We start from the raw sequence: 25,401 nt of genomic DNA, 5'->3' as shown, positions 1-25,401 counted from the left end.
TTCAGAGTCCTTATCATTCTTGTATCAAGAGTTTTATGCTGGATGATTATGTTGCTGGTTATTTCTAGTAGCGAAATTGACATAACAGCAGTAAGTTATATTACAGAAGTTGCATCAAATCTTGTGATCTCGCTGAGAAAGCTTCTTTTCGTTGTGACGACCTATAACTGAATTTGCTCTTCAGCTAATAATGTTTCCATTTGGAATGGCAGCAAGTCTGAAACAACAGAGTTATCAATAAATACACCCGTATTATTGTACTGAGATATAATTCCATACTGACTTTGATTCAGAAAATATCATTTTGAGCACAACAACAGCAAAACTGGCAAAGTGGACAAGCTTTTTGATGCTCTGATCCTGGTGATCCCTAGAGATCCATGTACATCCGGTAGGCATTCCTCTCCGGCGAGTAGTAGCCCTCGACGGTGGCGTCGACCTGGAACCCGGCCTTCCGGTACAGCGCCACCGCTGCCGTCCTCGCCGGGTCGACGTGGAGGGACACCCGCTGTACACGCTTCCTCCGGCACCTCTCGACGGCGGCCTGCAGCAGCGCCTCTCCGAGCCCCTGCCTCCGGCAGCTCTCCTTCACTGCATACAAGCAACAAAAAAAGTTCACACAAAAGTTCGCGGCGGCTCTCTCTAATGGTTTTCTCGACGGGGCTGGTGATTTCTGTGCGGGACGTCTCACCGGCGAGCTTCGTGATAGAGGCGCAGAGGGAGGTGGTGCAGGTGTACATGGCGTACCCCGTGACCTCCTCGTCGTCGCCGGCGCCGGCCGTCGAGTAGATCAGGCCGGTGTTCCGGCGCTTGAGCTCGTCGTGGAAGGAGCGCGCCAGCGACTCGTGCTTCGGGAAGATCCTCTTCTCCAGCCGCACGATGTCATCGACAACGCGGCCGGCGCGCTCCTGCGAAGGGTCCAGCTCGAGGATCGCCGCGGCGGGCGCGGCCGCCGCTGCCGCCATAGCTCGTGACGAAACGGGGCGAGCAAGTGCGCGAGCTCCGTTTTGCAGTTCGCCCCCCGCCTCTTCCCGATTATCAGTAGACACTAGACACAGCAGCAAAACGGGAGAATATGAATATCCGTGGAACGGAAGGGTCCGAAAGCAAAAAAAAGAAGTCCAAAACCCCTAATCCCCCCTCCACTGCTTCTTCCTCTGGTGACGGTTTGCGGCGCCGCCGACGAGTCACTCAGCGAGATGGCGAGCTCAGCGCTGAGACGGTCTCTGCCGGCACGGGGCTTGATCCGCCGTCTCCTCCCTTCCGACCCACCGTCCTCCGCCGCCGCCGCCGCCTCCTCCTCGTTTCGTCGCTGCTTCCAGTCCGGTGAGCACCCGCACTCCTGACCTCTCCTTTTCCGTACACTACTTTCAACACCTCTTGCCGCAAACGGACTCAGATCACCCTTTCTCTATCCCCGATACAACGAAAGATCGGACCGGGTGGCGGCCGGAGCCGCTAGAGATCTAGGTTTACCGTGCTCAAACCCATCATTTTGTGATGCCGCATGCCTGTTACTCGGGGAATCGATGTTTAAAATGTTTTGGCGATGTTTTTTTTTTCACGTGCTCGTTTGCTTCGAATGTTTCTTCGCAGGAGAGGGCGCAGGCGAGAGCGCGGATGCGTTTGAAAACCGGTTGTTTGAGCAGACGGAGCAAGGTGACAATTCGTTCTTTGGGAAGCTCGATGGGACTGGGAACTCCTTCAGAAGACAAGGCGCCGGATCTGGGACGGGTGACTGGGGTCGGCCCGGTGGCAGGGGTTACTCTGAGTTTGGTGACAGGGAGGGCTCTCTGTTTGGTGGGAGCATGGACGATTCCTTGAACGATGGCATGAACGAGAAGTTGGATGACGCGGCCCGCACCTTTCATATGACGGACGAGGTCGAGGACGATGACTATGATTTCAGGCCAGATGTGAATTACAGGCGAGGCTCGACCTACAATGTCAAGGTAAGAGGGATATCTGTTAATTACTTCAATGGTTCACGTATTCGAGAGGTCACAGCTCCTCTTGCAATCTTGAAGTTCATTTTAGCCCATACAAAGTATTCACGAAACATGGCTAGATGGTGAGCTAGATTATGCGGTGTTGGTAGCTTCGTATATATCCACACAATGTAGTACTCTTTTGTGGATAGGTGTTTGTGAAAACAGAAAATCAACTGCTTCCTAAACAATCGTATACCACAAGAAGATAGTGTTCTATCTCTCTGAATTGCATTTATTTTTTTACTTATGCAAGAATGTTATGTACTAGAGTGACACTCTTCTAACACCAGCTTTTGTTCAACTCTACTGCATTCAGGATCTTGACCTTACAAGACCTGCAGCCGCAAGGAGCACCCCTAGACCTCAGTTTGAAACAACCACGAAGGATGTTCTAAGGAAAGCCGATTTTAGGGTAAGTACATCTACTTTTGGCAATCTATGTGAACTGGCAGAGTTTTTGTTTTAAATTTAGTGGTAGATAGATTTTAGTACTTCATTACTTTGCCAGCTTGTAAATTATGGATCTTGCAGGCATGTAAAACTTTCAGAACCTTTAACTATTATGAAATTCAGGTATACAGTGAATATGGTAAACCCTAGATGGCATTTTTATCGTGAATTGAGGAGTAAGTCATAGCAATGAGTATAGCGTCACGCCGGTGCTAATTTGCCCAAACATCTTGTTACACTACCTAGAGCTGTGAGGTTCATACATTTTCTCTTGATGCTTCCTATCCTTCTATTTGAGTTTAGCAATTATTAACATCAGTATGGTACTATGGTGAACTGACATGCTGCTTGTTACCCTGTTGATTTGAGTTATTTCTTCTAACTTTCTAAGATGATGCCGATATTGAAACACAGTGTGGAAACCAGAAATTGTTGGGATGTTGTGTGCGCATCAAACATACTATTTCATATTTTTCTTATTTTCAGAAGTTGGTCCTGTGTTACAACAGAAACCTCTTCCTGCTACAGACTAGTATTGCAACCTCCTGCATTGCATAACAAGATGAAAACTGATATAACCATAATACCAATCAACGCAAAGAAGGTAGAAACTTTTCAAGACGAAGAACATATCCATTGGAAAGTTCTGTGAGGTAACAATCCAATTAGCACAAGGCAACAACCTAAGCTAATCAGCACAAAAAGAACTGCAGCAACCTTAACACGAATCTTCTCAAGCACAACAGTGAAGTTATTCCTCGCCGAGCAAAATAATGAACTTGTTGAATCTTTTGTTCATGCTGCCTAGAGCCTTTCTCATCAAGCTTGTTCACATTGATTTTCTCATCCCAAAATACCTGTTGCTAAAACTTTCTTCAAGTATGTCCTGCATACATCATGTGCTTGTGAACAGGCATCATCCAAACCTTCTCGTACAACCACTCAAAATACCTAGGCATTCCCCTTACAATCAGAAGACCGACTGCTGCACAACTACAACCTGTTGTCGATCGCATTGCTGGGCAGCTGCCAGCTTGGAAGGCCAAACTCATGAACAAAGCCGGCCACCTTGACAAGGCAGTCCTTGGTGCCATCCCCCTACACCAGCTCTTGGTCTATGCACCACCAAAGAAGTCGCTCAAGCAGATCGCCAAAATTCAGAGAGGCTTCCTTTGGGCTGGACGAGCAGAAGCCAATGGAGGGCATTGCCATGTAAATTGGAACCGCGTGTGCCGCCCTATCTCCCTTGGAGGCTTGGGAGTCCAAGACCTTGAGCGCGCTGGCTTGGCACTACGGCTGAGGTGGCTCTGGTACACCAGGACGGACAGCAGCAGGGCCTGGAGTGGTCTGGACTTGCAATTCTCCCCCGACGAGCACGCCCTATTCTTTGCCTCGACCTCCATGGAGGTTGGGAACGGCAGCAAAGCCCTCTTTTGGGAGGATCGCTGGATTCATGGTAAAGCGGTCTGCGAGCTAGCGCCACAGTTATACAGCTGCGTCCCCAAGCGACGACGCAAGGCCACGACTGTCGCAGCCGGCCTAACCGGCATCAGCTGGGCTAGAGACATACAGGGCGTCCTCGGCATCACCGAGATTGGGCAATACCTGCAGCTTTGGCTGACTATTCAGAGCACCGCTCTTACCGACGAGCCAGACCGGCTTATATGGAGGAATGGTCAGCTACTCTGCCCATTCTGCATACCTGGCAACCTTCCATGGATCAGTCGCTTGCCATTCCTGGAAGCTGATTTGGAAGACATGGGCACCACCGCGAGTGAAATTCTTCCACTGGCTAGCCAACTTGGACAGGTGCTGGACTGCGGACCGCCTCGCAAGACACGGCCTGCAACACCACAGACGCTGCTCTCTATGTGACCAGGCACCAGAAACCATGCACCATCTCATGCTTGAGTGCCCTTTCACCAAGACCATCTGGCATGAAGTGCTCGCTTGGCTCAGGATGACAGCAGGAGCACCCAATGGTGAGGACACCCTCATGGACTGGTGGTTGCAGGCCAAACAGCAGACCCCCAAGCTGCTTCGCAAGGGACTCGCCTCTGCAGCGCTTCTCACCCCTTGGATGATATTTGGAAACATCGAAATGACTGCATCTTCCAAGGAAACCAGCCCTCTGTCCACACCCTTGTCTCCATGATCAAGGACGAGGCCAGCCTTTGGGCAAGAGCAGGCGCAGAAGGGCTTAGACTAGTCTTGCCATCCACCTGGGATGTGCACTAAGTTAGCTTACACCTTGTTGTAACCCACCTCTTAGGAGGTTTGTAAATCAAATTCTACCTTTTCAATGAAATGAAATGCAAAGGTCCTTTGCGTTTTCCCGAAAAAAAAAAAACCTTCTCGTACAAAAACTGCACATACATCAAACATCTACAGGCAGAACTATAAAAGGAACGTGAACCTAGGCATATAGAACTTGCGCTCGTGTGAGACAGCGAGCTGGGTGACTGAACTCAGGGTGAGGGGATCTCAGAGGAAGACACATGCAAAATTGCACTCCCTTCGTTGCAAAACGCAGGACATATATTAGATTAAGGCAAAGTTTTGACCAGCAAATACTCCACTGTTATGTGGTTTATGTGATACTCCCTCCTTGCCAAAATGTAGTGCATATAAGATTTTTGAGAAGTCTAACAATGTCAAGTGACATCAGCTTTATGTCTCACATAAATTGAATAGTAATAGTAGATTGATTGTTTGTCACAGCCTTGTCTAACCAATCAAAGTACCTCCTTCATCAGAGGGGGACACGAGTATTGACATTGAATCAACATAAGAGGGTAAGATTTAATAGGGGGAATCTTTTCATTGGAAAAGTTTACCATTTTGCTCAAGTGGTATATGAATTGCTTATCGCTTGGTGCTATGTAACCATTTTTTTTTCAATTAATTACCTACTGCTAGACAGCTTCTTGCATGTGTACATAGTTTGACCTGCATGATGCATCCCGATATCAGGATATCTTGGGCTATTTGCAATTATTTCAAAGATGCAGTTTCTGACCACATGGAATTATTCCTTGCAGAATGTTAGATTCCTCGCCAACTTTCTTACAGAAGCTGGCATTATCATCAAGAGGAATCAGGTAATGATATTTTCCCTGCCTTTAAATAGAATAGGAAATTTTTGGGTGAAGACATTCCTGTGTTCCTGATGTATGTATTAGAAATTCAGACCATGCTTTCTTAGATTGTTGACAATAATGCATATTGTAGTATTTAGAGCTGAATGACATATCTCTAACAAAGGAGTGTCTGATTTCAAATAGCAACAGCCCTTTGCTGATGATGCTTTTGTTGAGGTGGCTAACATATTGATCGGCTCTGCAGACCAAGATAAGCGCGAAAGCTCAGCGCAAGGTTGCGAGGGAGATCAAAACAGCGCGTGCACTGGGGCTAATGCCTTTCACGACGATGGGCAAGAGGCCATTCATCTTTGGCAGAAGCGTGGAGGAGGATCCTTCAGAGGAGGAATATGGGTATGACTTCGTCGAGCAGAAGGACGCTGGGCCTGAAGATGAAGCTGTTGATGCCGTGCCCGATGTGGAGGCCGCTTAGAAGCTCTAGGGCCTTTGTTTTCTGCAACCCCTCCCTTTCTTGTGTTTCCTCTCACTTGACGTTGCCTTTTGCTTGCTTGGAGAATAGACCAGCTGCACTTGAACTGTAGTAGCATCCAATAAACTGTAGTAGCTTGGAGAGCAGACCAGAGTCCAGGCTGGAGGGCATGTGACTTACATGTATGAGATATAGCATTTGTCTCTGCGCTGGTAAGTTCAGTTCTTTCTTTGATGATTTTCCCACCTCGATTCCTTGAAGTACTTTGAAGATTCGATTCTTATTACTAGCAGTACTACATAATGAGTATATGCTTTTGCTTATGGTTTCGAAAGGAGATATGCTCCCTGCTCGATTTGCCTTGTGAGTTGTGATGTTGACCTGCGCCAGCACGGCGGGTGGTCATAGCTACCCAACCCAACGGAACGTGCACCAGCACCGCTCTTATTTATTTCCATTTCGTTGAGGTTAGGTGCCGTGTCGGTGTTCTGTTGTTGGTTGCACGTCTCAACTCTGAAGTGTCGATATCAAGTAAATTGGTACCGGAGTAGAGCCTTGCGGCATATTCGATGCACGCCACAACGTATGGTATAGAATTGAAGGGACAAACGTGTACATTTAAATGCAAAGAGATCTCAACCTTCAAAAGCAGTAGAACAGAATTTTCATTTTTGATTTGTATTCACACAGCAACATGTCCAGGGTAATTGGTAACACTTATACGAAATTTCACTGTTTTAACTCCTTTGACCACTTCTCCGGCCGGGTTTAAGGGTGAAGCCTGGAAAATTATCGTCGGTGTTACTCTCCTAGCAGTATCATTGCATATCTGTAAGAATTGTGGTAGTATTAAAGAGGATTAGAAAATCCACCCATTTTGTTTGACATACTCTATTAACAATATTTGTCTATTTTCTTTGAAGTTAACAACGACTTAGGTGCGGTAATCAACCCTTCACACCTTGCTGTGCTTAAACCTCTCACCTATCTAAGTTTCGTTAGATACCCTCGCACGAGAACTTGTTTAGGGAAGGATTTTCCGTGGCCCAACAATTCTTTCGTACGAAATTAGCTGCCCGGTGCAACTATTAATGGCTAGGGGGCTAGCAGGGGCCATGCCCCCCCCCCCCCCCCCTCCCTATGCCATTGGCACAACAAGATTTTTTTGTATAGCTATAAGTGTGATTTTGTAGTGAAACTTAGGCGCATATGTCTACTTATTGTGATGGATGTTGCATTTGGTACGGAATATTTGCATGGGAAGAATATTGCACTCTTCGATTTGCAGAGTGGCAATCTGCTCGTCAACCTAAGAGATGCCCAACGCCCTATATGCAAGGTGAGTGTCTCAAATTCTCCGTTCCACCTCCCTCTTTTGTGCATATTTTGCAGCAGGAAATTATATTAGACAATCCTTACAATGATTGCACCCCAAGGTGAGGATTAACATGTTTGTCTCCCCCCCCACCCCCACCCCCACGTCCACAACCCCCCCCTCCCCCCAAGTGAATTCGGCGAATATAACGAGTGAAGTGTTTTGAATCCCCAGGCCTCTTGATCTTGGTATTTCAAAAAAGTTCAAACATGATATTTTAAAGTTTTAGAAAAATCGAAAAATAATTCGGTGGATAAATACATATGTTATAGTACAATGTTTTGCTAGATAGTACGTTGCGTAGGCTATACAATAATAACAAAATCATGGATCTGAAAAGGCAAGAAAAAGAACTACTTGGATGTTTTGGCAAACTAAACCAGTTTGCTAAAATGTCTTATATTAGTAAACGAAGGAGATATTTATTCTAGCATCTTTTCTTTCTTTGCGGATCACATATAAAAAATATATATTATAGTACTACAATGTTTTGCTAGGTAGTACGTTGTGTACTTTTTTTTGAACTGTTCCCGACCGATTCCTTGAGAAGAAAAACAGGTTCGGTTGAACCGGCAATAAAAGTCCTAGTCGATTTCAATTCAACCCGACCAGGCACCCGCCTGCCCCGTTTAGTTTCACTTCACCACGCCTTCTCCCCGTCCATCCAGACAAACACGCGCTTCTCAACCTCTCGCACCTTCCTCCTCCTCTTCCTGTCCACCCTCCAAACTCCCCGGCCAAAGCAAGGCAAACCAAAATCCAAGCACAAAGCCGCGGCCGGAATCCCCCGCCGCCGACGACCCTCCCCTCCCCCGCCGCCGCGTCGCCACCACATGGCCTCGCCGCCCTCGGCGCCATCCTCCTTCTCGCGCGCCTGCCTCCTCCGCTCCTCCTCCCCGAGCACCTTGCGCAGCCTCCACCAGCCTCCTCCCACGCCGCAGCAGCCTCGACCCGTCGTCGTCCTCTGCTAGTAACCTCTCTCTCTCTCTCCCCACTGCCGCCTCCCCCCGCGCGCCGATTCGGCGGGCGCCGAGGAGGATTCTAGGGTTTGCTGCTGCGGCCTTCCCGTGTCGGATTTGATGTCTAGGGTTGGTGCGACCGTCGAGGAGTTCGCGCTGCTGGGAAGGTTCCTCACGCTCGCCTCCATTCCCATGGCCGGAAAGATACGAATACGACCGTCCGTACTAGGTTTTATTTGTGTAGTAGTGCTAGTTACTGTCGTCATTTGTTAAGCTTGCAATCTTAGGGCTCCGGAAGGAAGGAAGCTAAGATCTCAAGTGTCGGTAGAGTTTTTCTGGTGGTGATTTGGGAGACAGAAAAAGTAGTCTGGAAGGTTAATTTGGTGGGGGATCTGTAAGCTGAAAAGAAGGGAACTACTCTCCTCGGTGTTGCTGGTAATTTCAACGGAACTTCCACCATGGTGGGGAAGGATCTGGTGCTGCAGCGGAACGGCAACTCAAGGGACATCCGCGAGATCGCCGCCGAGGCCACGCTCCGGGAGGTGCGGCAGAGCGGGCACGCCTACGTGGAGCTGCGGCGCGCGGGCAAGCGCGTCATCTTCTTCTGCACCATCTGCCTCACCGAGTGCTTCAGCGACAACGTGCTCTTCGACCACCTCAGGGGGAACCTGCACTCGCGGCGCTACGCCGAGGCCAAGGTCACGCTGTTCGGGCCCATGCCGTGGCCGTTCAACGACGGCGTGCTCTTCTTCAGCAACACGCGCGAGGACGGCCCGCTCGTGCTGGACTCGAGCTCGCGGAACGACGGAGACCTTGCTCTGGTTCTCCATCCCGAGTTCTCGGGGACCGACGCTGAGGTGACGTCCAGGCTGAGAGACAGTTCAACCTCCCGTAATGGTGCCAGTGGGCGTCCGAATGGTAGAACTGCTGCTGCGGTAGCTGAAGATGATGCGCTGTCGAACCGGAGTGGAACCGATGCCCAGCTTGTTATTCCTAGTGTGTTGGTAAAGGATGTTGTTCTGAACTTGCCTGCGCGTCTCCTTGGCCATGGAAACATTGCATACAAGATCGCCGAAGCTAGCGATGGCCGTAAGAAGATTAGCAAGATCTGGTGTGCTTGGGGAGGACCAGAAGCCCCACATGATGGCTCTGACATCTATGAGCAATCTGGTTTTGCCGTGGTCAACTTCTCTTATGCGTATGAGCTGGGAAGGAAGTGGCCCTCTGATGATCAGGACCTTTCTATCTCCGCTGGATCTTTCTTTGTGATTGATGATGCGGGGCATCGTGGAAAGCGAAGGAAGAAGTCCTTTTCTGATCAAGAAGCATCTTCAGAAGAGTCGAATGGCCAGACAAACGGCACGAGTCAAGCTATCGTGGCTGGTTCCTCAAATGGTAACTCATGCAATCTTCAAGTCGGACCCTTATCCAGCAAGTCTATGAGGAGAGAACTGAGGAAGCAGAAGCGACTTGCTGCCGAGAAAGTCTGTGATATCTGTGGGCGGGCAATGCTTCCTGGAAAGGATGTCGCTACCTTGCTGAACTGCAGTACAGGAAACCTAGCTTGCAGCAGTAGAAACTCGAGTGGGGTTAGTAATTCCAAACACTGTTTATCAATTATTATCTTCAAGGCAGCATGAGCCATACTTGCTTTCATTTACATAGAAAAACAGAAATAGAATACAATTAGAAAGTTAGATCTTCTAAAGTTTCTTTTGTGAGTAGAACTTGAGATAACTTGTCTCACTGTTGAATTCTTTATCAACCAGAGATTCTTTTGTCCAATAAGACAAAGATCTTACAAACATATCTTTATTTTTCTCAAACAAATAAAACAGGAGAATTCTGTCTTTATATTACAAGCCTTCTGCTGTGACTACTAGGCTAAACATGAGTTTTGCAGGCTTTTCATCTATTTCACACTTCATGCCTATTGCACTGGACTATTCTGTGCCAATATGAGGTTATGGCCGATCAAATTGCAAAGAAGGGGAAGAGCAAGCGAGGCAGAAAGGCCAAAACAGCGCCAAAGAGCAAAATAGAATCCATCCTTTGCCCAGAATGTCAGGGTACAGGAATTCATGTCGAGGGAGAAGAGCTTGAAAAGCCAACTATTTCTTTATCTGAGGTGTGGAGGAGCACATGATCCCCTGCCCACACTTTCTTCCATATAACTTGTTTTGTCTCTACCTTTTTGTGAATGAAACACTCTTGAAAACTGGATTCGTTTTGGCAGATGTTCCGCTACAAGCTGAAATCCATTGAAGCACATAAGGCGTGGATGAAGAGCCCTGAGGTGCTCAAGAACTGTTCCACTGGTCTTCATTTCCCTTCCGAACATCTGGAGGACTCCGAGGTATCTTCAGCTACACAGATTCCTGTTCGTTAACGAGACTTGTTCGTGCAAACTGACTGGCCTCGTCACATCCTTTGTTACAGGAGCAGGTGATGCCGCTGAACTCACTTCCTTTCTTTGGAGCTGACTTATAGAGGTCCATAAGCTCATGGACCGGGCCACGCCTACGCCAGAAACAAGTTCAAAGCTATATATTATGCCAGAGTTGTCAATCTACTACTGTAGAACAGCTGTAAATAAGCATGCCTGACTACACTGGAAACAGATGCTGACATTTATTTGCCTGTTCTGTAATCGTACTGTACGTATTTCCGTTAAGTTTACCTGTCTGTCCACAGTTGCAACCCAGCAAAACTGTGATAGACCGTCTTTTAGTAACCATATGTATACACGCGCACGCTGTTTATTTTGCTTTAATGGAGTCATAATCGCAACAATTTCTGCTGCATCTCTTTGTTTTGTACTACACTCTTAACTTTGTTGTTATTGTCACTGCTGGGTGACTGGTGATTCCTGGCAGTGGCGGGGCAGCAATTCGGTTTCTCATCTTATCTCCGTGTTTGCTTTGTTTGATTCTAGTACTTTGTTATGTTGAAAGCGTAGCGCAGAGGACAAAGTCTGTTGCGTTTCAGGAGAAAAGTAGGTGTGATTCAGGAAATATTTTGTTCGTGGCAGATTGGTTCGCTTAAGCAATGATGAACTGAAACCGGTCAGAGTGATGCTAATCTAAGCTTGTTGTGTTTGTGGTTGTTGTTTACATCAAGGCGTTTATTGTTCTTCACTTCTTTGTAATTCCTCTCATTCATATTACTTAATACTAAAATGGATGTATCTATTAGTGGTAGATACATCTATTTTATCATTAAGTAATATGGATCGGATGGAGTATATTAAAGACACATATCAGTCTTACACTCTTACCAGTTATCTCTTCAGAGAAAGATGTTTCCCCATGTAGCATTCGTAAGCATAGGTTGAGACATCGCCGTGTAAGTTCTTACCATTTATCTCTTCAGCAAAGAGATGTTTCCCCGTGTACTATTCGCAAGCATATGTTGAGCGACATCACTGTGTAAGTTATCCACCATATATTTTCAGAGGAGAATAACCAAACGAGATAAAGGAGAAATGACAGAAAGAAAAGAAAAGTAGGCGAGGTTGCTGGTACGACATGGATCTCAGCGAGATAATGGTGTCATCAGGAAGTTGATCAGGAAGATAACGCAGTATTCTTCAACAGCATCATCGATCCAAACCATCCAGCAAACACACATCAAGAAATCAATCAGAAAAAAGCGAGGGGAGGGGGAGACTATCACACTCTGATTACACAGATCTGATGAACTGGCCGAGGCAGCGTGCGCCGTGTGGGATTCACGCGAAGAGTTTGGTGGCGACTAGGGTTTCTTGCCGTCGGAAGGGCCGCTGAAATGCCCCAGATTTATAGGCTCGTGGGCCGGGAGCGGGGCGGGGGCACCCGGACGGCGGCTGGACCCCACCGCCGCCGCGGCCACCGGCTTTTGGCCGGGCCGGCCGCGTGGTTCCACGTCAGCCACGTCCTTTTCCTCTTGGGCTCTTTAGCCCATTCTGGCCCAGGCCCAAGTCGGCCCAAACTGGCTCCGGGCCCTTCTGGAATCTTCCGTCGCCGTCGCACGTCACGGGACAGGAGAGGAAAACCCCAAGCCGCAACCCCTCGCTACGAGTCCGTCCTCTCTCTCTCTCCTCCCCCAAATTTGCCTCCGCTGCTACAGCCCAGCAACCCTCGTCTCTCGCCGCCGATTGTTCCACCGGGCTTGCTTCGGGGCGAGGGAAGGAGAGGCACTGGACGCGGCGATGGCGAGCGGCGGCGGGGCGGTGAGGGAGGTGGGGTCGAGGGCGGAGCTGGACGCGGCGGTGGGCGGCGCGCGGGCCGCCGCGGTGCACTTCTGGGCCTCATGGTGCGAGGCCTCCAAGCAGATGGACGAGGTCTTCGCCCACCTCGCCGTCGACTTCCCGCACGCGCTCTTCCTCCGGGTACGCGCTCCCTAGCCCCCGCCTTCCTGCCCTCTTCTGTATCGCGCTAGATTTGGGATCGGTTTCGGTTTGTGGTGGATCGTGGCGCGTCGGCGCTGGCCTGGTGGCCAGATTCGCGGTTGCCGTTTAGGGTTCTGGGGTGTGGTATCTGCCGCTATGTTGTAGGTTACTTTTTTTTTTGGTATGTTTGATTATATGCTGTGATTATGATGTTTATTTAGTACTGATACTAGCTGCTAAGTTGGGATGCGACATGCGCTGTCTGCTGAGCGTTTGAGTTAGCATCTGATGTGTATGCTGTTGACTAACTGGAAATGGAGTCGAACCTAACTTGTAGTTGCAACATCTGGCACTCCACATTAGGGTATGGGCTCGGTTAAAAACATGAGATAACAGCTGAATGCAGCCCCTTCATGCTTGAATTGAAACCCTTCGTTCTTCCTGTTAGGTTATCGACTCAGTTGAGACTCTTGAGATAACACCCAAGAGCAACCAACTTGTGCTCGAAACCCTTTGCGTTTTCACTAGGATTATGATGTTTGCTTAGTACTAACTGCTAAGTTGGGATGCGACAGGCACTATCTGCTGAGTCCTTTGAGTTAGCCTGTGATGTGCATGCGGTTGATTAACTGGAAATGGAATCGAATCTAACTTGTAGTTGCAACATTTGGTACTCCACATTACCTATTTTGGACTCGGTTAAAAACATGTTATAACAGCTGAATGCAACCTCATGCATGAATACCTTCGTTCTTCCTGTTAGGTTGAATACCTTCCTTCTTCCTGAGAGTGTGAGATAACAGCTGAGGGCAACCAACTTGTGCTTGAAACCCTTCGCTCTTTCGTTTGGTGAATTTTCAGTATCAAATACAAGGTCAAATGTCCAACACTATATAAATAATAGTATTTGCTACTGGTCCGTTATCTGCTAGTCTCACCGAGTGATGCCATCAGACGAAAATTTGAGTAAAGGCTGATCTAATAAACATGCCACGTTGACGACTATCTTTTACTTGGTGTCCTCCAATCAAATAATTATGAATCATTCTTTCTGGCGCTGCCAAATCACAAACCATTTCTGAAGCCTTTTCTTGTTTATCCTTGTTACATTGGTAACTCCTATCAGGTTGAAGCTGAAGAACAGCCGGAAATTTCAGAGGCATATGGAGTTTCAGCAGTACCATACTTTGTTTTCTGCAAGGTATTTATTATTTACTACTGCAATTCGTTTGTGCTAGTGAACCTTTTCCAAATAGCTTATATTTCATAGTTAATGCTGGTAGGTTTATGGTTCCACCATTCTTCCTTATTAAAGTTGAATTGCATTAGTTCAGTTTTTATGGCAAACAAAATCAGCTACGTGCTCTGCCCTCATGATGAGGCACGTGTGTTTGTTAGGGCCCAGTTTCAAACTGCACACACTTCTCTGATTTTACTCTAGCCTGCCTACCCTAAAGATACTGCTATGGATGTGTAAGTTACTTTGGTTCACTTAGCAGGGACGTACAACGTTTTTTGCTTATTTTGGTGAACTCTTTTTGTAGAATTATGTAGCATGTAGGCTGTTTCCAGTTCATGTCACTGGAGTACTGTGTGGACTGCCTGTGATATTGTCAAGGGACCTCCTGAGGTCAACATGCACAGTGTCTTCTTCGATAGGCTAGTTACTAGTTATTCATGGCATCACTTGAAACTTAGTCATGGCTTCACTTGGAATTTTGGTGTTACTGTGAAATTACTTTGTAATGCCAATTGTAAGTGCCACATGACCTTTAGATTTCTGTATGATGTTTGCTCTACAAATATGTCAGGTTAGATTCTGAAAGAGGTCATGTTTGCTTAGCTTCTGGATTTTCTTCAATGCAGTGCCAAGCATGTTTTATTGAATCTCATGGAAGTTTCATGTGTTGCTTCCTTATTAAATTTGAGTTGTGCGTCCCTTGTCCAGTTTTTAAGGCAAAAAGAACATCCATCATGTGCTTTGCCCTCATGATGAGGCATGTGTTGTTATTATTGTTAGGACCCATTTTCAAACTTATAAGCATATTCAACAAGCAATGACATCAGTTCTGTGTGTCCGTCCTCTGTATACTGTGGAATAATGAAGTTAGGTATACACTTCACTGAATTTACTCTAGCCTGCCTACCTTAAAGGTTCTGTATGGATGTTTAAGTTAATTTAGTTCACCTTATAGTATGATTGTGCAATGATTCTTGCTTCTCTGGTGACTTTTGTTGTGGGATGATGTGGCATGTAGGTTGTTACAGTTCATGTCACTGAATTGCTGTATGGAGTACACAGTATTCGGTATGACTATAACCAAATTAATGCCTGTGATATTTTTACGGGACTTCCTGAGGTTGGGCATGCACAGTGTCTTCTTAGCTAGGCTAGTTTGGCATGATTTCACTTGGAATTTTGGTGTTATTGTCAATTTCCTTTGTAATGTAAATCGTGCGTTGCCACACAACCTTTAGATTTTCATATGATGTTCTCTGCCAATATGTGAGGTTAGCATGTGAAAGAGGTCATGTTTACTTAGCTTTTGGATTTCTTCAATGCAGTGCCGAATATGTTCTATTGAATGGGTTGGAAATTTCATGTTTTGTTTTATTTGTAAGAGGTTGTCATCTGTGCATGGTTTATCTGTTTTCAGGAGGGCAAGGCTGTTGATACTCTGGAGGGTGCAAATCCAGCCAGCCTGGCCAATAAGGTTGCAAAGTTAGCTGGGCCTGCCAATGTTGCTGAGTCTGCTGCACCTGCTAGCCTGGGGGTTGCTGCTGGGCCTGCTGTGCTTGAAAAGGTCCAACAATTGGCACAGCAAAATGGATCTTCTGCTGCTGAAAGTGCAACTGCTCTGAATAAGCGATTGGAGCAGCTTGTCAATTCCCATCCTGTCATCTTATTTATGAAGGGAAATCCAGACGAACCAAGATGTGGTTTCAGTCGAAGAGTGGTTGACATTTTGAAGCAGGAAGGTGTTGAGTTTGGGAGCTTTGATATCCTTGGAGATAATGAAGTACGTGAAGGAATGAAGAAGTTCTCTAACTGGTCAACGTTTCCTCAGTTGTACTGCAAAGGTGAGCTGCTTGGTGGATGTGATATTGTTATTGCTATGCATGAAAGTGGTGAGCTGAAGGATGTGTTGAAGGAGCACAACATTCCTCTCCGCCCACAAGGAAACAAAATTGAGGAGCCAGTGATATCCGAGTCTACAGGTGAAAAGAGTCCTGAACCAATTGGGCTTACTGAAGCTCAGAAAGCTCGTTTGGAGAGCCTCACTAATTCTAACCCAGTGATGATATTTATCAAAGGTTCACCTGAGGAGCCCAAGTGTGGATTCAGTGGGAAGGTCATTCATATTCTTAAGCAAGAGAAGATTCCTTTCTCAAGTTTTGACATTCTTTCAGATGATGAGGTTAGGCAGGGCCTAAAGGTTCTATCGAACTGGCCTAGCTACCCTCAAGTGTACATAAAGGGTGAACTGGTTGGTGGTTCTGACATAGTGATGGAGATGCATAAGAGTGGGGAGCTAAAGAAGGTTCTGTCTGAGAAAGGGATTATTCCGAAAGACAGCCTAGAGGACCGACTGAAGGCCTTGATTTCCTCATCCCCAGTGATGCTGTTCATGAAGGGCAACCCAGATGCTCCACTTTGCGGCTTTAGTTCGAAAGTTGTGAATGCATTGAGAGGAGCAGGGGTCAGCTTTGGGTCCTTTGACATTCTATCTGATGAGGAAGTCAGGCAAGGTCTGAAGACATACTCCAACTGGCCCACATTTCCCCAGCTCTACTACAAATCAGAACTGATGGGGGGTTGTGACATTGTTCTTGAGATGGAGAAGAGTGGAGAGTTGAAGTCCACTCTTTCGGAGTAGCAGATATTTTGGTGATATAATATTGATGGCTTATCGTGTTTTCAGCAAACGTCCTATATCAAGTTGCTCTATTGGTGGCATTTTTGTGCCGATGTATTCATAGATCCATGTTTTAAACTTGGATATCCTAGTGCTACGTTGGTTGAACTGTGACAACTCCAGAAGAATAACTTGAAAACCTCTTTAAGTGCCTGTTTTGGTCTTCTTATATTACCCTGCTTTATTTTTTGCTGCCTTGGCTCTGAATGGATGTTGCAAACATGATAACTAGTACTTCTGTTCCCTAATGTAAGAGGCACTTCCTCTGTCCCATATTACTTGTCGCTGCAATACTGATCTGGGAGCATCTCCAGCCGCGTCCCCCAAACCGCGCCGGATTGAGCGTTTGGGGGATGTGTTTTGTTCGTGCCGCGTTTGGGGGATGTAGCTTCCCAGCCGTGTCCCCCAAACGCCGCCCCCAAACATTGAAAATAATTTTTTTAACACATAAACCATTTATATCAAATGTAGCATATGAATAAAAATGTCTGCGAGGATTGTTTTCAAATTAAATTACAACAAACAATAAAACAAGTAATCAAATATAATAAATAGGGCTAGATGCTACATCAAGGTGCCACGGTATTTCCTTTGATCCTCCACAAATGCTCAACGAGATCAGCTTGAAGTTGCTCATGCACATTGCTTTATCACGGATCTCTGCGTGCATGGCGAGAAAATCAGCAAAATCTGCGGGCAACTCATGATCAACCTCCGCGAGAGGGCCTTGACACTCATAGGGACCAACATGTGACCTAACATGATTCTTGCGGTCATCCTCGATGATCATGTTGTGCATGATCACACAAGCTGCATCACCTCCCACATTTGGTCGTGAGACCAGCTTAGACGCAGGTGCGGGACAATGGCAAATTGTGCTTGAAGCACACCAAATGCCCGCTCGACATCCTTCACGCAAGCCTTACGTCGTGTAGCAAAGTGAGAATTCTTCGGACCTGATGGATTCGAGATTGTTTTGACAAAAGTGGCCCATTTTGGATATATACCATCGGCTAGATAATAGCCTTTGGTATATTGGTGGCCATTGATCTCATAGTTGCATGGTGGAGCATGCCCTTCCACTAATCTGCTGAACACGGAGACCGCTGCAACACGTTGATGTCATTGTGTGATCCCGCCATGCCAAAGAAAGAATGCCAAATCCACGGGTCATAATCTGCCACGACTTCAAGCACCACACTTGAATATCCATGACACCCTTTGTATATACCTTGCCAAGCAAACGGGCAGTTCTTCCATGCCCGGTGCATGCAATCGATGCTTCCAAGCATTCCGGGAAATCCTCCGGCAGCATTTTGTGCCATGATCCTTGCGATCTCTTCCTCGGTTGGCCTTCTCAAGTAGTATTTGCCAAACTTTCCCACCACAGCTCGGCAAAACTTGTACATGCACTCAATGGCAATAGACTCAGTCATGCGAAGGTAGTCGTCATGTGTATCGACAGGTGCTCCGTATGCAAGCATCCTCATGGCGGCGGTGCACTTCGAATGGACGAGAACCCGAGAACGCCTCTGAGCGTCGACCTTGAGCTTGAAGTAGGGGTCGAACTCTCGAACGCCGTGGAGGATATTCATGAACATGCCCTTGCTCATCCTGTACCGGCGCCGAAAATTGTCGGCATGTGTTGCCCGTCGGCGAAGTAGTCGTTGTGCGGCATGACATGCCCCTCCATCCTCTGCCGGGGCTTCGACTTCCTTCTTCCCGGCCTTGATCCTCCGCGGCGCGGCTCTCTTCCTCTTCTCCGCCTCGGCGTCAAGCATGTCCTGGAGGGACGCGATGATCGGCAAATGCTCCCGCAGGTCGTCGTCGAACGCTTGCTCGTCCTCCGGCAGCGAGGCAACCATCTCATCGTCGCTGTCCATGGCTAAAGCAAAATCAATGGTTAAAATTGTGCCGAGGAAGACGACGCAACAAACAGCCGGCCAATCGCGCCTACGACAAGTCGTCGAGCATCTTCGTGCGCGGAGGTGGGGCGGATTTGACGGCGCGTTACGGGACGCGGCGCGGCGACGGCGGCGGTGGCACGACCGGCGGGAGCCCCGGCCCGCGACAACGGTGCCGACTCTCGGCGGAGATCGAGACGCCCAAACGGCCGGGAAATCCGGCGGCGGCGGTGGGGTGGGAGCGCGGGAAGGAAGGAGCGACGAGAAAGAGGCGCGAACCAATGGTTTATGCAAATAGTCGCCGACATGTGGGAGCCCGCCTCGCTTTTCGTTGTGTCCGGCGTCCCCGGAGCGTCCCCTGTGGGACGGGGACGGGCTCGGGACGCCGGACACCGTATCGGGCCGCGCCGGACAAAAATGGGCTTTGGGGGACGCGGCTGGAACGTTTTTTTTGTCCGGCGCGCCCCAAATCCCTTTGGGGGACGCGACTGGAGATGCTCTGGGGGAGTAGTGTTTGCAGTTAATAGATGTATGCTTCATAACGTTTAGGAGTGCCCGTGTATGTCTCTTCTGATCGCATAGTTGGAAATATGTCACCATTTTTTTAGGCCTACCTCAAGTTGGAGATGCAAAATGGAACGGTACTGTAGCTATGCACATTGCTTCAGTAGACTGTCACGCAAAGATTTGACAGAATTGGCACCATGCTACAAAACCATAAAGAACTAGGAAACAATTTGTTTGTGGCAAATTACAGGCCCAGGTAAAACTATCAATGAAGTTCTTGTGACTAGATATACTACATGGTGCAGCACAGTACATCAACCCCAAATCGTCCTAAAAGCCCCGTTCCATTAATAATCACAAGTTCAAACAACATTATACTGATGCTTTTGAGCTTGGAGCTTCTTCCTCTGCACCTCCAGCCTCTCTCATACGAGCCCTTGACAAAGCCTCCGTCATATCCGAGTTCATAGGCATAGCAGCTTGCAGCAGATGAATGAAATTTTCAACATCCTTGAGTTCACCTTCGTCCCCAAGATACTTCAGGATCATCTGAATCATTGCAGTCCTCGGGACCCAGCCACTGTTAGGAGAATAAACACAAAGGGCATTCTTTATTAGCTCATAGGCTTTGGCAGCATCACCTTTCTCCGCATACCCGATTGCCACGATGGCCCAACTGGTTGAAGGAGGCGTCTTCCTCTTCTTCAAGAAGTCATGAAGCAGCGCTTCGGCCTTGTCCAGCATGCCCTTCTGCCGGTATCCGGTGAGCAAAACATCTGGGACATGGAAGTCGAACGCGTTTTCACTCGACTCCCACTCTTTCAACAAGGCCTCTGCTTCTTCGATTTCATCAAGCTTCACAAGCATTGCAAGCATTGTAGTGTAGTCCTTATTAATATGCCTCTTGCAGTTTGACATCTGGAGTGCCCAGAGCCTCTTCACCTCTGACTTGTCCTCCAGCTGGCCGTACAGAGACATCAGGTGGTTATAGTTATCTGAATCTTTTATGTCAATTTTTGCTTCTGCTTTTTTTAAGGCAGAGATTGCCTTGTCCCTAAGATTCCCCTTGATGTAGTTGCTCGCCACAACGGCATATGTGTTCCAGTCAACAACAATTTGAGGCTCACACTCCATATCTTCCAGGGTTTTCTCCATGCCGAAAAAATCTGCCCGTGTGCCATAAGAGTTTATGCATATTCTGTAGCTGAAGTTGTCTGGCATGATACCATTGCTTTTCATCTCTGCTATCACTGAAGGGACCTTCTCATGCTGTCCTATGTTAGTATACAGGCCCATGAGGTTGTTATAGGGGAGACTACTGAACACAAACCCCAGCTCTTTCATCTTCTGAAAATGAGCCAAGGATTCGTCAACTAGGTGTTCTCGTGTGTAGCAGTTCAGGAGTGCACCGTAAGGTTTCTCCGTCTTATCTTTATCAGGCAGATTACTGAAGTAGGCTTCTGCTGCTCCCACTCCATGAACTTGACCGACCAAATCCAGGTGAACAGCATGATCCTTGGGCAAAAATTTGACATGACCCTTAGCACTCATCCACTCGGAGACCTGTGCAAAGTAAAGGTTCATTCAAGAATACATAAAACTCCATATAATTACTGGCAAGAAAACATAGGAATTAATTTTCGTAAAATACTTTTAAGTGTTAAGGTCTACATGCTGCAAACCCCTGGTTAACAAGGTTTGTCGCCAAATCTAAAGGCTAAAGCAGATGGAGGTTGACCTGCACAGAAGTATTTTTAACTAAAGATCAGATAGTTTAAAAAAAACTAGAGTAGATTAAACTCCTCATTTTACAATTATGCGCACAAGTCAAATGAAAGAAATTGAATAAGTTAGTTCCATTATTTATGTGCTGTGCATAGTACTTGGGTCAGCTAGTCGCATACAGTCATAGAGCTCTTTCAAAGTACACTTAAATCAATTCCAACCGTCCATTTCTGCAGATCTAACAGGTGGAATTGACTTGCCTATGTTAGAGATGTATAGCTCCCAAGAAAAGGAGCTATACATCTCTAACAGCCTACACTAGTGTTTCAGAGTGAGAGTACTAAGACAAATGTTAGGGAATACCCTTATTTGAGCGGTAATATCGTAGTCAAAAACGTTGACCAACGGGGGAATGATCCCTCCCTTGGCTATACGTTGTTAGATAGGATGAGACTCTCCAGCGATTTCTCGCTATGGATGATAACCCGTTTAGTTCGCCCTCCAGCGATTTCTCGCTTCGGATGGGATTCAAACCCGGGTGGGCTGGCTGCGCACTCGCCTTGCCTTGCCACTGAGCTGGAACTCAGTTCTCAGCGGTAATATCGTAATCGTAAAAAACAATAATCGTTTCATGCGTACGATACCGTTTTATCTGGTTAATTTCCCTTCCTCCTATCTAGAAAACGATGGATTCAGGTGGCTTCCTCAGTTGGTTTGACATTGTACCGCCGCATCATCTCCCTGATGCCATCGGCACAGCAGCCTCGGTTCTCCTAGTTGCCATTACCGTATGGTCAGCTGATCTCGCCGCCACATGTGGTGCTCAACTCGTCCCTGCCTACATGGCGAACCAGAACCGATCCACGTGCTTTGGCTGCCCGCTGCCGGTCCGCTCTTGGCCTCACCAATCCCTACCCACAACTGATCCTCGTGCTATGGTTGCAGGCCCAACCCCCATGTCCGTGTGACTTCAGGTTGTTTCAGTTTTTGTGAATATTGTTTGTATGCTGGTGCCAAACTTCCAATTCCGTGTGAAGAAAACCCAGAATGTCATGTGCAGAATAGGTTGCATACGATGTCTCCTTTTCAGAAGATGAAAGAGCTGGGTTTTGTGGAGAAGAAGTGGGGCCGGTATAAGGGTTCATAAAATCAGGCTCATGCTCCGTGGCTGTAGTTTGTGGAGAAGAAGTGGTTCACTCTTTATGTCAATTTTAGACTTGTTTGAGATTGGGTGACCAAGTAACCTAGCGCACTGGCGGAATGAGGCAGTGCGGGCTGTTTGGGTGGCAGAGGAAGCAGCAACATGCTCGCATGACGGGTTGACGGGGGTCGAGTAAGGCAGCAACAGCATGGCACGTGTCAGGGAGAAGGCACCATCGTGCACATGGAGACGGCAGCGTCATTTGGCGGGCTAATTAGAATTATTAGGAATAAACATCATCAGCGACTGTAATAGCATAATACTAAACTAACCCTTCTAATGAATGGCAGATTTTACTAGTACTCCACCTCATAAGATGGAAAATAGGGTATCGTAGAAACTCTCAGTCATAACATGCATGACTCAAAATGCCATCTATTTGTGTCCAAGGCTTCTTTGAATTGAAGGATTGTGAATGAAGGGTTTTAAACCATAGGGGGGTTTCCTATAAGTGTTCTTTGGATCATAGGATTGCCAAAGTGGTATGGAATACATTCCTTTGCACCCAATTACATAGGAATGGATGCATGAGCTCAAACCTCATTTCTGTTTTTTTTTTCCTTTTGAAAAATCCAATTGACGTTGTTTCTATCTCTCTAGTTCCCCTCTAAATTCCTCCAAAATTACCTGCTTATTCTCCCTACACGGCTGCACGGCTGCACCTTCCAAAGGAATCACTTACTACTAAATTCTTTTTTTTTTAAAGATTTTGTAGGAATTCGAAGTACTTGTGGTTCCTGTGTTTCCAATTGCAAGAGGCCCTAAATGTGATTCACAAGTACTCACTCACGTGATTATATACGGCATGCCAACAACGCGACACAGATCATCATTTCAGAAATGCCTATACACTGCAAGAAATTCCAAGTAGTATTTCGCTGCAGGAGATAAATAAATGGGCACGCAGAGGCATGGGAAGTTGCTGCCGCATTTCATCGAATAGCTAGGAGGGCACGGCAGCAGCACGGGGAGGGTATTATTACCTCGAGGGCCTGGCGGTGGCGGCGGCGCTTGCGGAGCTCTTTGACGACGCGCTCCAGCTCGACTGGGCGGAGGCGGTTCCCGGGTTTCTCCGCCCAGCGCTCGATCTCCGGCACCAGGAGCGTGCCCGGGTGGCCCAGCGGCCACAGCGTGGACTGCAGGCTCAGCGGCCGCCGCGCCGCCGGCCTCTCGGAGCTGTAGGTGCGACCGCGAGGAGAGGATGCGGTCCGCGTGGGGAGGAGGAGAAGAGGAGTGGGGTTGTGGGAGCGGGATCTGCAGTGGAAGAGCCTCCCGCGGCCGAGGCGGAGGAGGCGGCGCCCCGCGGCGAAGAGGGAAGAGGAAGCCATGCTGTGGAGGGGTTTCTTTGCGGGTTTGGGTTTAAGAAAAGGGAAAATTTGCTACAGGACACCGTTATTTTCTGGCGTTTGCCAAAATACACCGCTCGATTATGTCTTTGTCAGGTACCATTACAATTCTGTGCCACATTTGCTAGAACACACCACCTGGCCGAAAACGGAAAGTTTTGCATTTTGTCTTCAAAACCAGTCATCCCAGGTAAAAGTGCAAAACTTTTCGTTTTCGGCTAGGTGGTGTGTTCTGGCAAATGTGCCACGAAATTGTAATGGTACCTGGCAAAGACACAATCGAGCGGTGTGTTTTGGCAAACGCCAGAAAATAACGGTGTCCTGTAGCAAATTTTCCCGAAAAGAAAACGGTTTTGATAATTCTCAGTAAACTGAGATTTAGGTTGGAGCATCTCCACCGGCGCTCCCCAAATAGACGCCGGCAGGAACGCCGATACTGATGTATGGGAGGCGTCGACACTGCATCCTCTATTTGGGGCATCCTCCATTTGGGATGTTGTTCCCATACCGGCGACCCTCATACAGCGGCCCCAATACTTTGTTTTTCTTTTTACAATATATTTTAAAATAACATACCAATCACATTTTATTCATACTATATTCAGTTACTCATACAACCACACAAATAGAAATTTCTTTGGCGAATGAGTAGCATCGTCGAAGAAGTAGTCACCGTCAAGCAGCATTGGGTCGGCTTGATGTTTCTCCTCTTGCTTGGCTTTCAGCCGCCACGCTAGGGCACGGCGAACAAAGGCTGGCAAACGCAGAGCAAGCTCGTCAGGATCAACTGATGTTGTTGCTGTCGGACAGCCTCATCGTCCTGCTCCTCCGTGAACAGTTGTACCATCATCTCGTTGTCGTTGTCCATCGCGGCAATCCAACGAACACCTTACGAACGGGACGGTTGTGCGGCGGTGGCGGCGAGCTCTGTTCCGGGCGAAACAACGGACGCCGATCGAGGGGGTGGCATCCGTGTCGATGGACGGCGGTTCCTGGATAGGCGGCAGTGTGTATTGCAAGCAGGGGGAGCGCGACGGCGACTGACGTGGGCATTACCCTTCGGGTAACCAGTATTGCCCTATCTGATATTGACAAGTTGGAGGCCCATGAAGCTACTAGAAGGCGAGATGGGCCACTAGGCCGGTGCGTCAGAGGATTCCTTGGCGGACAAGATCAGGAAACGGACAAACAAGGAAAGATTAGATCTAATCTACTGTAAACCTAGTCGTCCTCGGGTAGGACTCTTGAGACCTGGCCTCCTATATAAAGGCCGGGAGAGGGCCTGCTCGAGGGACACAATCAATCTTAGCGACAATAGCCAACGAGACGCTTAGAACTAGGTTACCCTAGCAACTAGCATCTCGACGAGATCACAGCCGAACTATTCGGCACCCCATTGTAACTCTGTTTTCATCATAATCAAAGAACGAGACGGGCGGGACGTAAGGGTTTTACCTCATCGAGGGCCCGAACTGGGTAAATCGCTCTCCCCGCTTGTCTGTGTATCGATGTCTCGTGTCAGCTTTCAGGATTCCATCAACCCTAAGCCCCTATCGGAGGGCATTGCCGAGGAGCACCCTCGACAATTGGCGCCGTCTGTGAGAACCATGTTGGCACAAGGCAGGGCATCGGCAGATCCGATCATGACATCGGCAGCCTCATCGGCAAACCTGCTGGCAATCTCGCCAGCAAGATCGCCAGTAACTTCATCATCAACTTCATCGACACCATCGTCGCCCATCCCGGGAAGCCCGGATCGGTTCGGCTCCTACGAGTTTACTCCACACGGCGAGTCCTCCCGTTCAAACTTTTCGGATGCGCAAGGGAACATGGAGATGACCTTCGGCGGCGTCCATTACAACGTCAACGCGAAGGAATCCTTCAACTGCTGGAATCCCCCGCTTCCGGATCGACAAGTTCGAACGCATCATCTTCAGTCGATCTGTCGGCTGGCCTAACGGGATCAACTTGCCCTCCTACACCATCGGCTCCCCGCTCGACCTCTATGTCAGTAGGGTCGGACGATTCTTCGTCTTCGAAGTTGACCTCGTATTATTGCCTAAACTGCGACACCAGGCACGGACTGG

The 25,401-nt window shown here is 47.9% G+C and overlaps 5 protein-coding genes and 1 non-coding gene across 6 annotated transcripts; 3 read left to right on the top strand and 3 right to left on the bottom strand.

The window, feature by feature from the left end:
- Positions 1-370: 370 nt before the first annotated feature.
- Positions 371-965, bottom strand: LOC124706214 (uncharacterized N-acetyltransferase YvbK-like). Its single transcript, XM_047237861.1, has 2 exons — positions 692-965; positions 371-591 (listed from the first exon to the last, which is right to left on the bottom strand). The coding sequence occupies exons 1-2, from the start codon at positions 963-965 to the stop codon at positions 371-373; spliced, it is 495 nt and encodes a 164-aa protein (XP_047093817.1).
- A 201-nt stretch (positions 966-1,166) lies between these two features.
- On the top strand, positions 1,167-6,203 carry LOC124708743. Its single transcript, XM_047240415.1, has 5 exons — positions 1,167-1,326; positions 1,597-1,952; positions 2,308-2,403; positions 5,483-5,542; positions 5,787-6,203. Exons 1-5 carry the CDS (start codon positions 1,200-1,202, stop codon positions 6,012-6,014), a joined length of 867 nt encoding a protein of 288 aa, XP_047096371.1. The 5' UTR covers positions 1,167-1,199; the 3' UTR covers positions 6,015-6,203.
- A 2,406-nt stretch (positions 6,204-8,609) lies between these two features.
- LOC124705804 lies at positions 8,610-11,022 on the top strand. The gene is made up of 4 exons (XM_047237493.1): positions 8,610-9,934; positions 10,249-10,473; positions 10,582-10,701; positions 10,785-11,022. The coding sequence occupies exons 1-4, from the start codon at positions 8,804-8,806 to the stop codon at positions 10,833-10,835; spliced, it is 1,527 nt and encodes a 508-aa protein (XP_047093449.1). The 5' UTR covers positions 8,610-8,803; the 3' UTR covers positions 10,836-11,022.
- Positions 11,023-11,871: 849 nt separating this feature from the next.
- Positions 11,872-11,956, bottom strand: LOC124650788. The gene has a single exon (XR_006987202.1). It is a non-coding gene; the product is annotated as a small nucleolar RNA snoR27 (small nucleolar RNA).
- A 569-nt stretch (positions 11,957-12,525) lies between these two features.
- On the top strand, positions 12,526-16,784 carry LOC124705805 (monothiol glutaredoxin-S11-like). Its single transcript, XM_047237494.1, has 3 exons — positions 12,526-12,714; positions 13,841-13,915; positions 15,372-16,784. Exons 1-3 carry the CDS (start codon positions 12,535-12,537, stop codon positions 16,590-16,592), a joined length of 1,476 nt encoding a protein of 491 aa, XP_047093450.1. The 5' UTR covers positions 12,526-12,534; the 3' UTR covers positions 16,593-16,784.
- A 2,493-nt stretch (positions 16,785-19,277) lies between these two features.
- LOC124649223 (pentatricopeptide repeat-containing protein At4g21705, mitochondrial-like) lies at positions 19,278-23,296 on the bottom strand. The gene is made up of 2 exons (XM_047188879.1): positions 22,952-23,296; positions 19,278-20,605 (listed from the first exon to the last, which is right to left on the bottom strand). Exons 1-2 carry the CDS (start codon positions 23,294-23,296, stop codon positions 19,415-19,417), a joined length of 1,536 nt encoding a protein of 511 aa, XP_047044835.1. The 3' UTR covers positions 19,278-19,414.
- Positions 23,297-25,401: the final 2,105 nt, after the last annotated feature.

The sequence above is a fragment of the Lolium rigidum genome, chromosome 4 (genome assembly GCF_022539505.1).
Source record: "Lolium rigidum isolate FL_2022 chromosome 4, APGP_CSIRO_Lrig_0.1, whole genome shotgun sequence".
Lineage (NCBI taxonomy): Eukaryota > Viridiplantae > Streptophyta > Magnoliopsida > Poales > Poaceae > Lolium > Lolium rigidum.
Note: the sequence above shows the minus strand (reverse complement) of the source record. Positions and strands in the feature narration are given on the sequence as shown.

What these genes read in the sequence shown, in the direction of transcription:
- LOC124705804 (XM_047237493.1), top strand. Translation starts at nt 8,804, where the DNA reads ATGGTGGGGAAGGATCTGGTGCTGCAGCGGAACGGCAACTCAAGGGAC. An exon ending in GCAGTAGAAACTCGAGTGGG is followed by an intron (nt 9,935 to 10,248) that starts GTTAGTAATTCC and finishes TGAGTTTTGCAG; the next exon opens with GCTTTTCATCTATTTCACAC. An exon ending in AACATCTGGAGGACTCCGAG is followed by an intron (nt 10,702 to 10,784) that starts GTATCTTCAGCT and finishes CCTTTGTTACAG; the next exon opens with GAGCAGGTGATGCCGCTGAA.
- LOC124649223 (XM_047188879.1), bottom strand. Translation starts at nt 23,296, where the DNA reads ATGGCTTCCTCTTCCCTCTTCGCCGCGGGGCGCCGCCTCCTCCGCCTC. An exon ending in GCCACCGCCAGGCCCTCGAG is followed by an intron (nt 20,606 to 22,951) that starts GTAATAATACCC and finishes TACTTTGCACAG; the next exon opens with GTCTCCGAGTGGATGAGTGC.
- LOC124705805 (XM_047237494.1), top strand. Translation starts at nt 12,535, where the DNA reads ATGGCGAGCGGCGGCGGGGCGGTGAGGGAGGTGGGGTCGAGGGCGGAG. An exon ending in CGCACGCGCTCTTCCTCCGG is followed by an intron (nt 12,715 to 13,840) that starts GTACGCGCTCCC and finishes AACTCCTATCAG; the next exon opens with GTTGAAGCTGAAGAACAGCC. An exon ending in CATACTTTGTTTTCTGCAAG is followed by an intron (nt 13,916 to 15,371) that starts GTATTTATTATT and finishes ATCTGTTTTCAG; the next exon opens with GAGGGCAAGGCTGTTGATAC.
- LOC124708743 (XM_047240415.1), top strand. Translation starts at nt 1,200, where the DNA reads ATGGCGAGCTCAGCGCTGAGACGGTCTCTGCCGGCACGGGGCTTGATC. An exon ending in TCGTCGCTGCTTCCAGTCCG is followed by an intron (nt 1,327 to 1,596) that starts GTGAGCACCCGC and finishes GTTTCTTCGCAG; the next exon opens with GAGAGGGCGCAGGCGAGAGC. An exon ending in TAAGGAAAGCCGATTTTAGG is followed by an intron (nt 2,404 to 5,482) that starts GTAAGTACATCT and finishes TATTCCTTGCAG; the next exon opens with AATGTTAGATTCCTCGCCAA.
- LOC124706214 (XM_047237861.1), bottom strand. Translation starts at nt 965, where the DNA reads ATGGCGGCAGCGGCGGCCGCGCCCGCCGCGGCGATCCTCGAGCTGGAC. An exon ending in CTCTATCACGAAGCTCGCCG is followed by an intron (nt 592 to 691) that starts GTGAGACGTCCC and finishes GCTTGTATGCAG; the next exon opens with TGAAGGAGAGCTGCCGGAGG.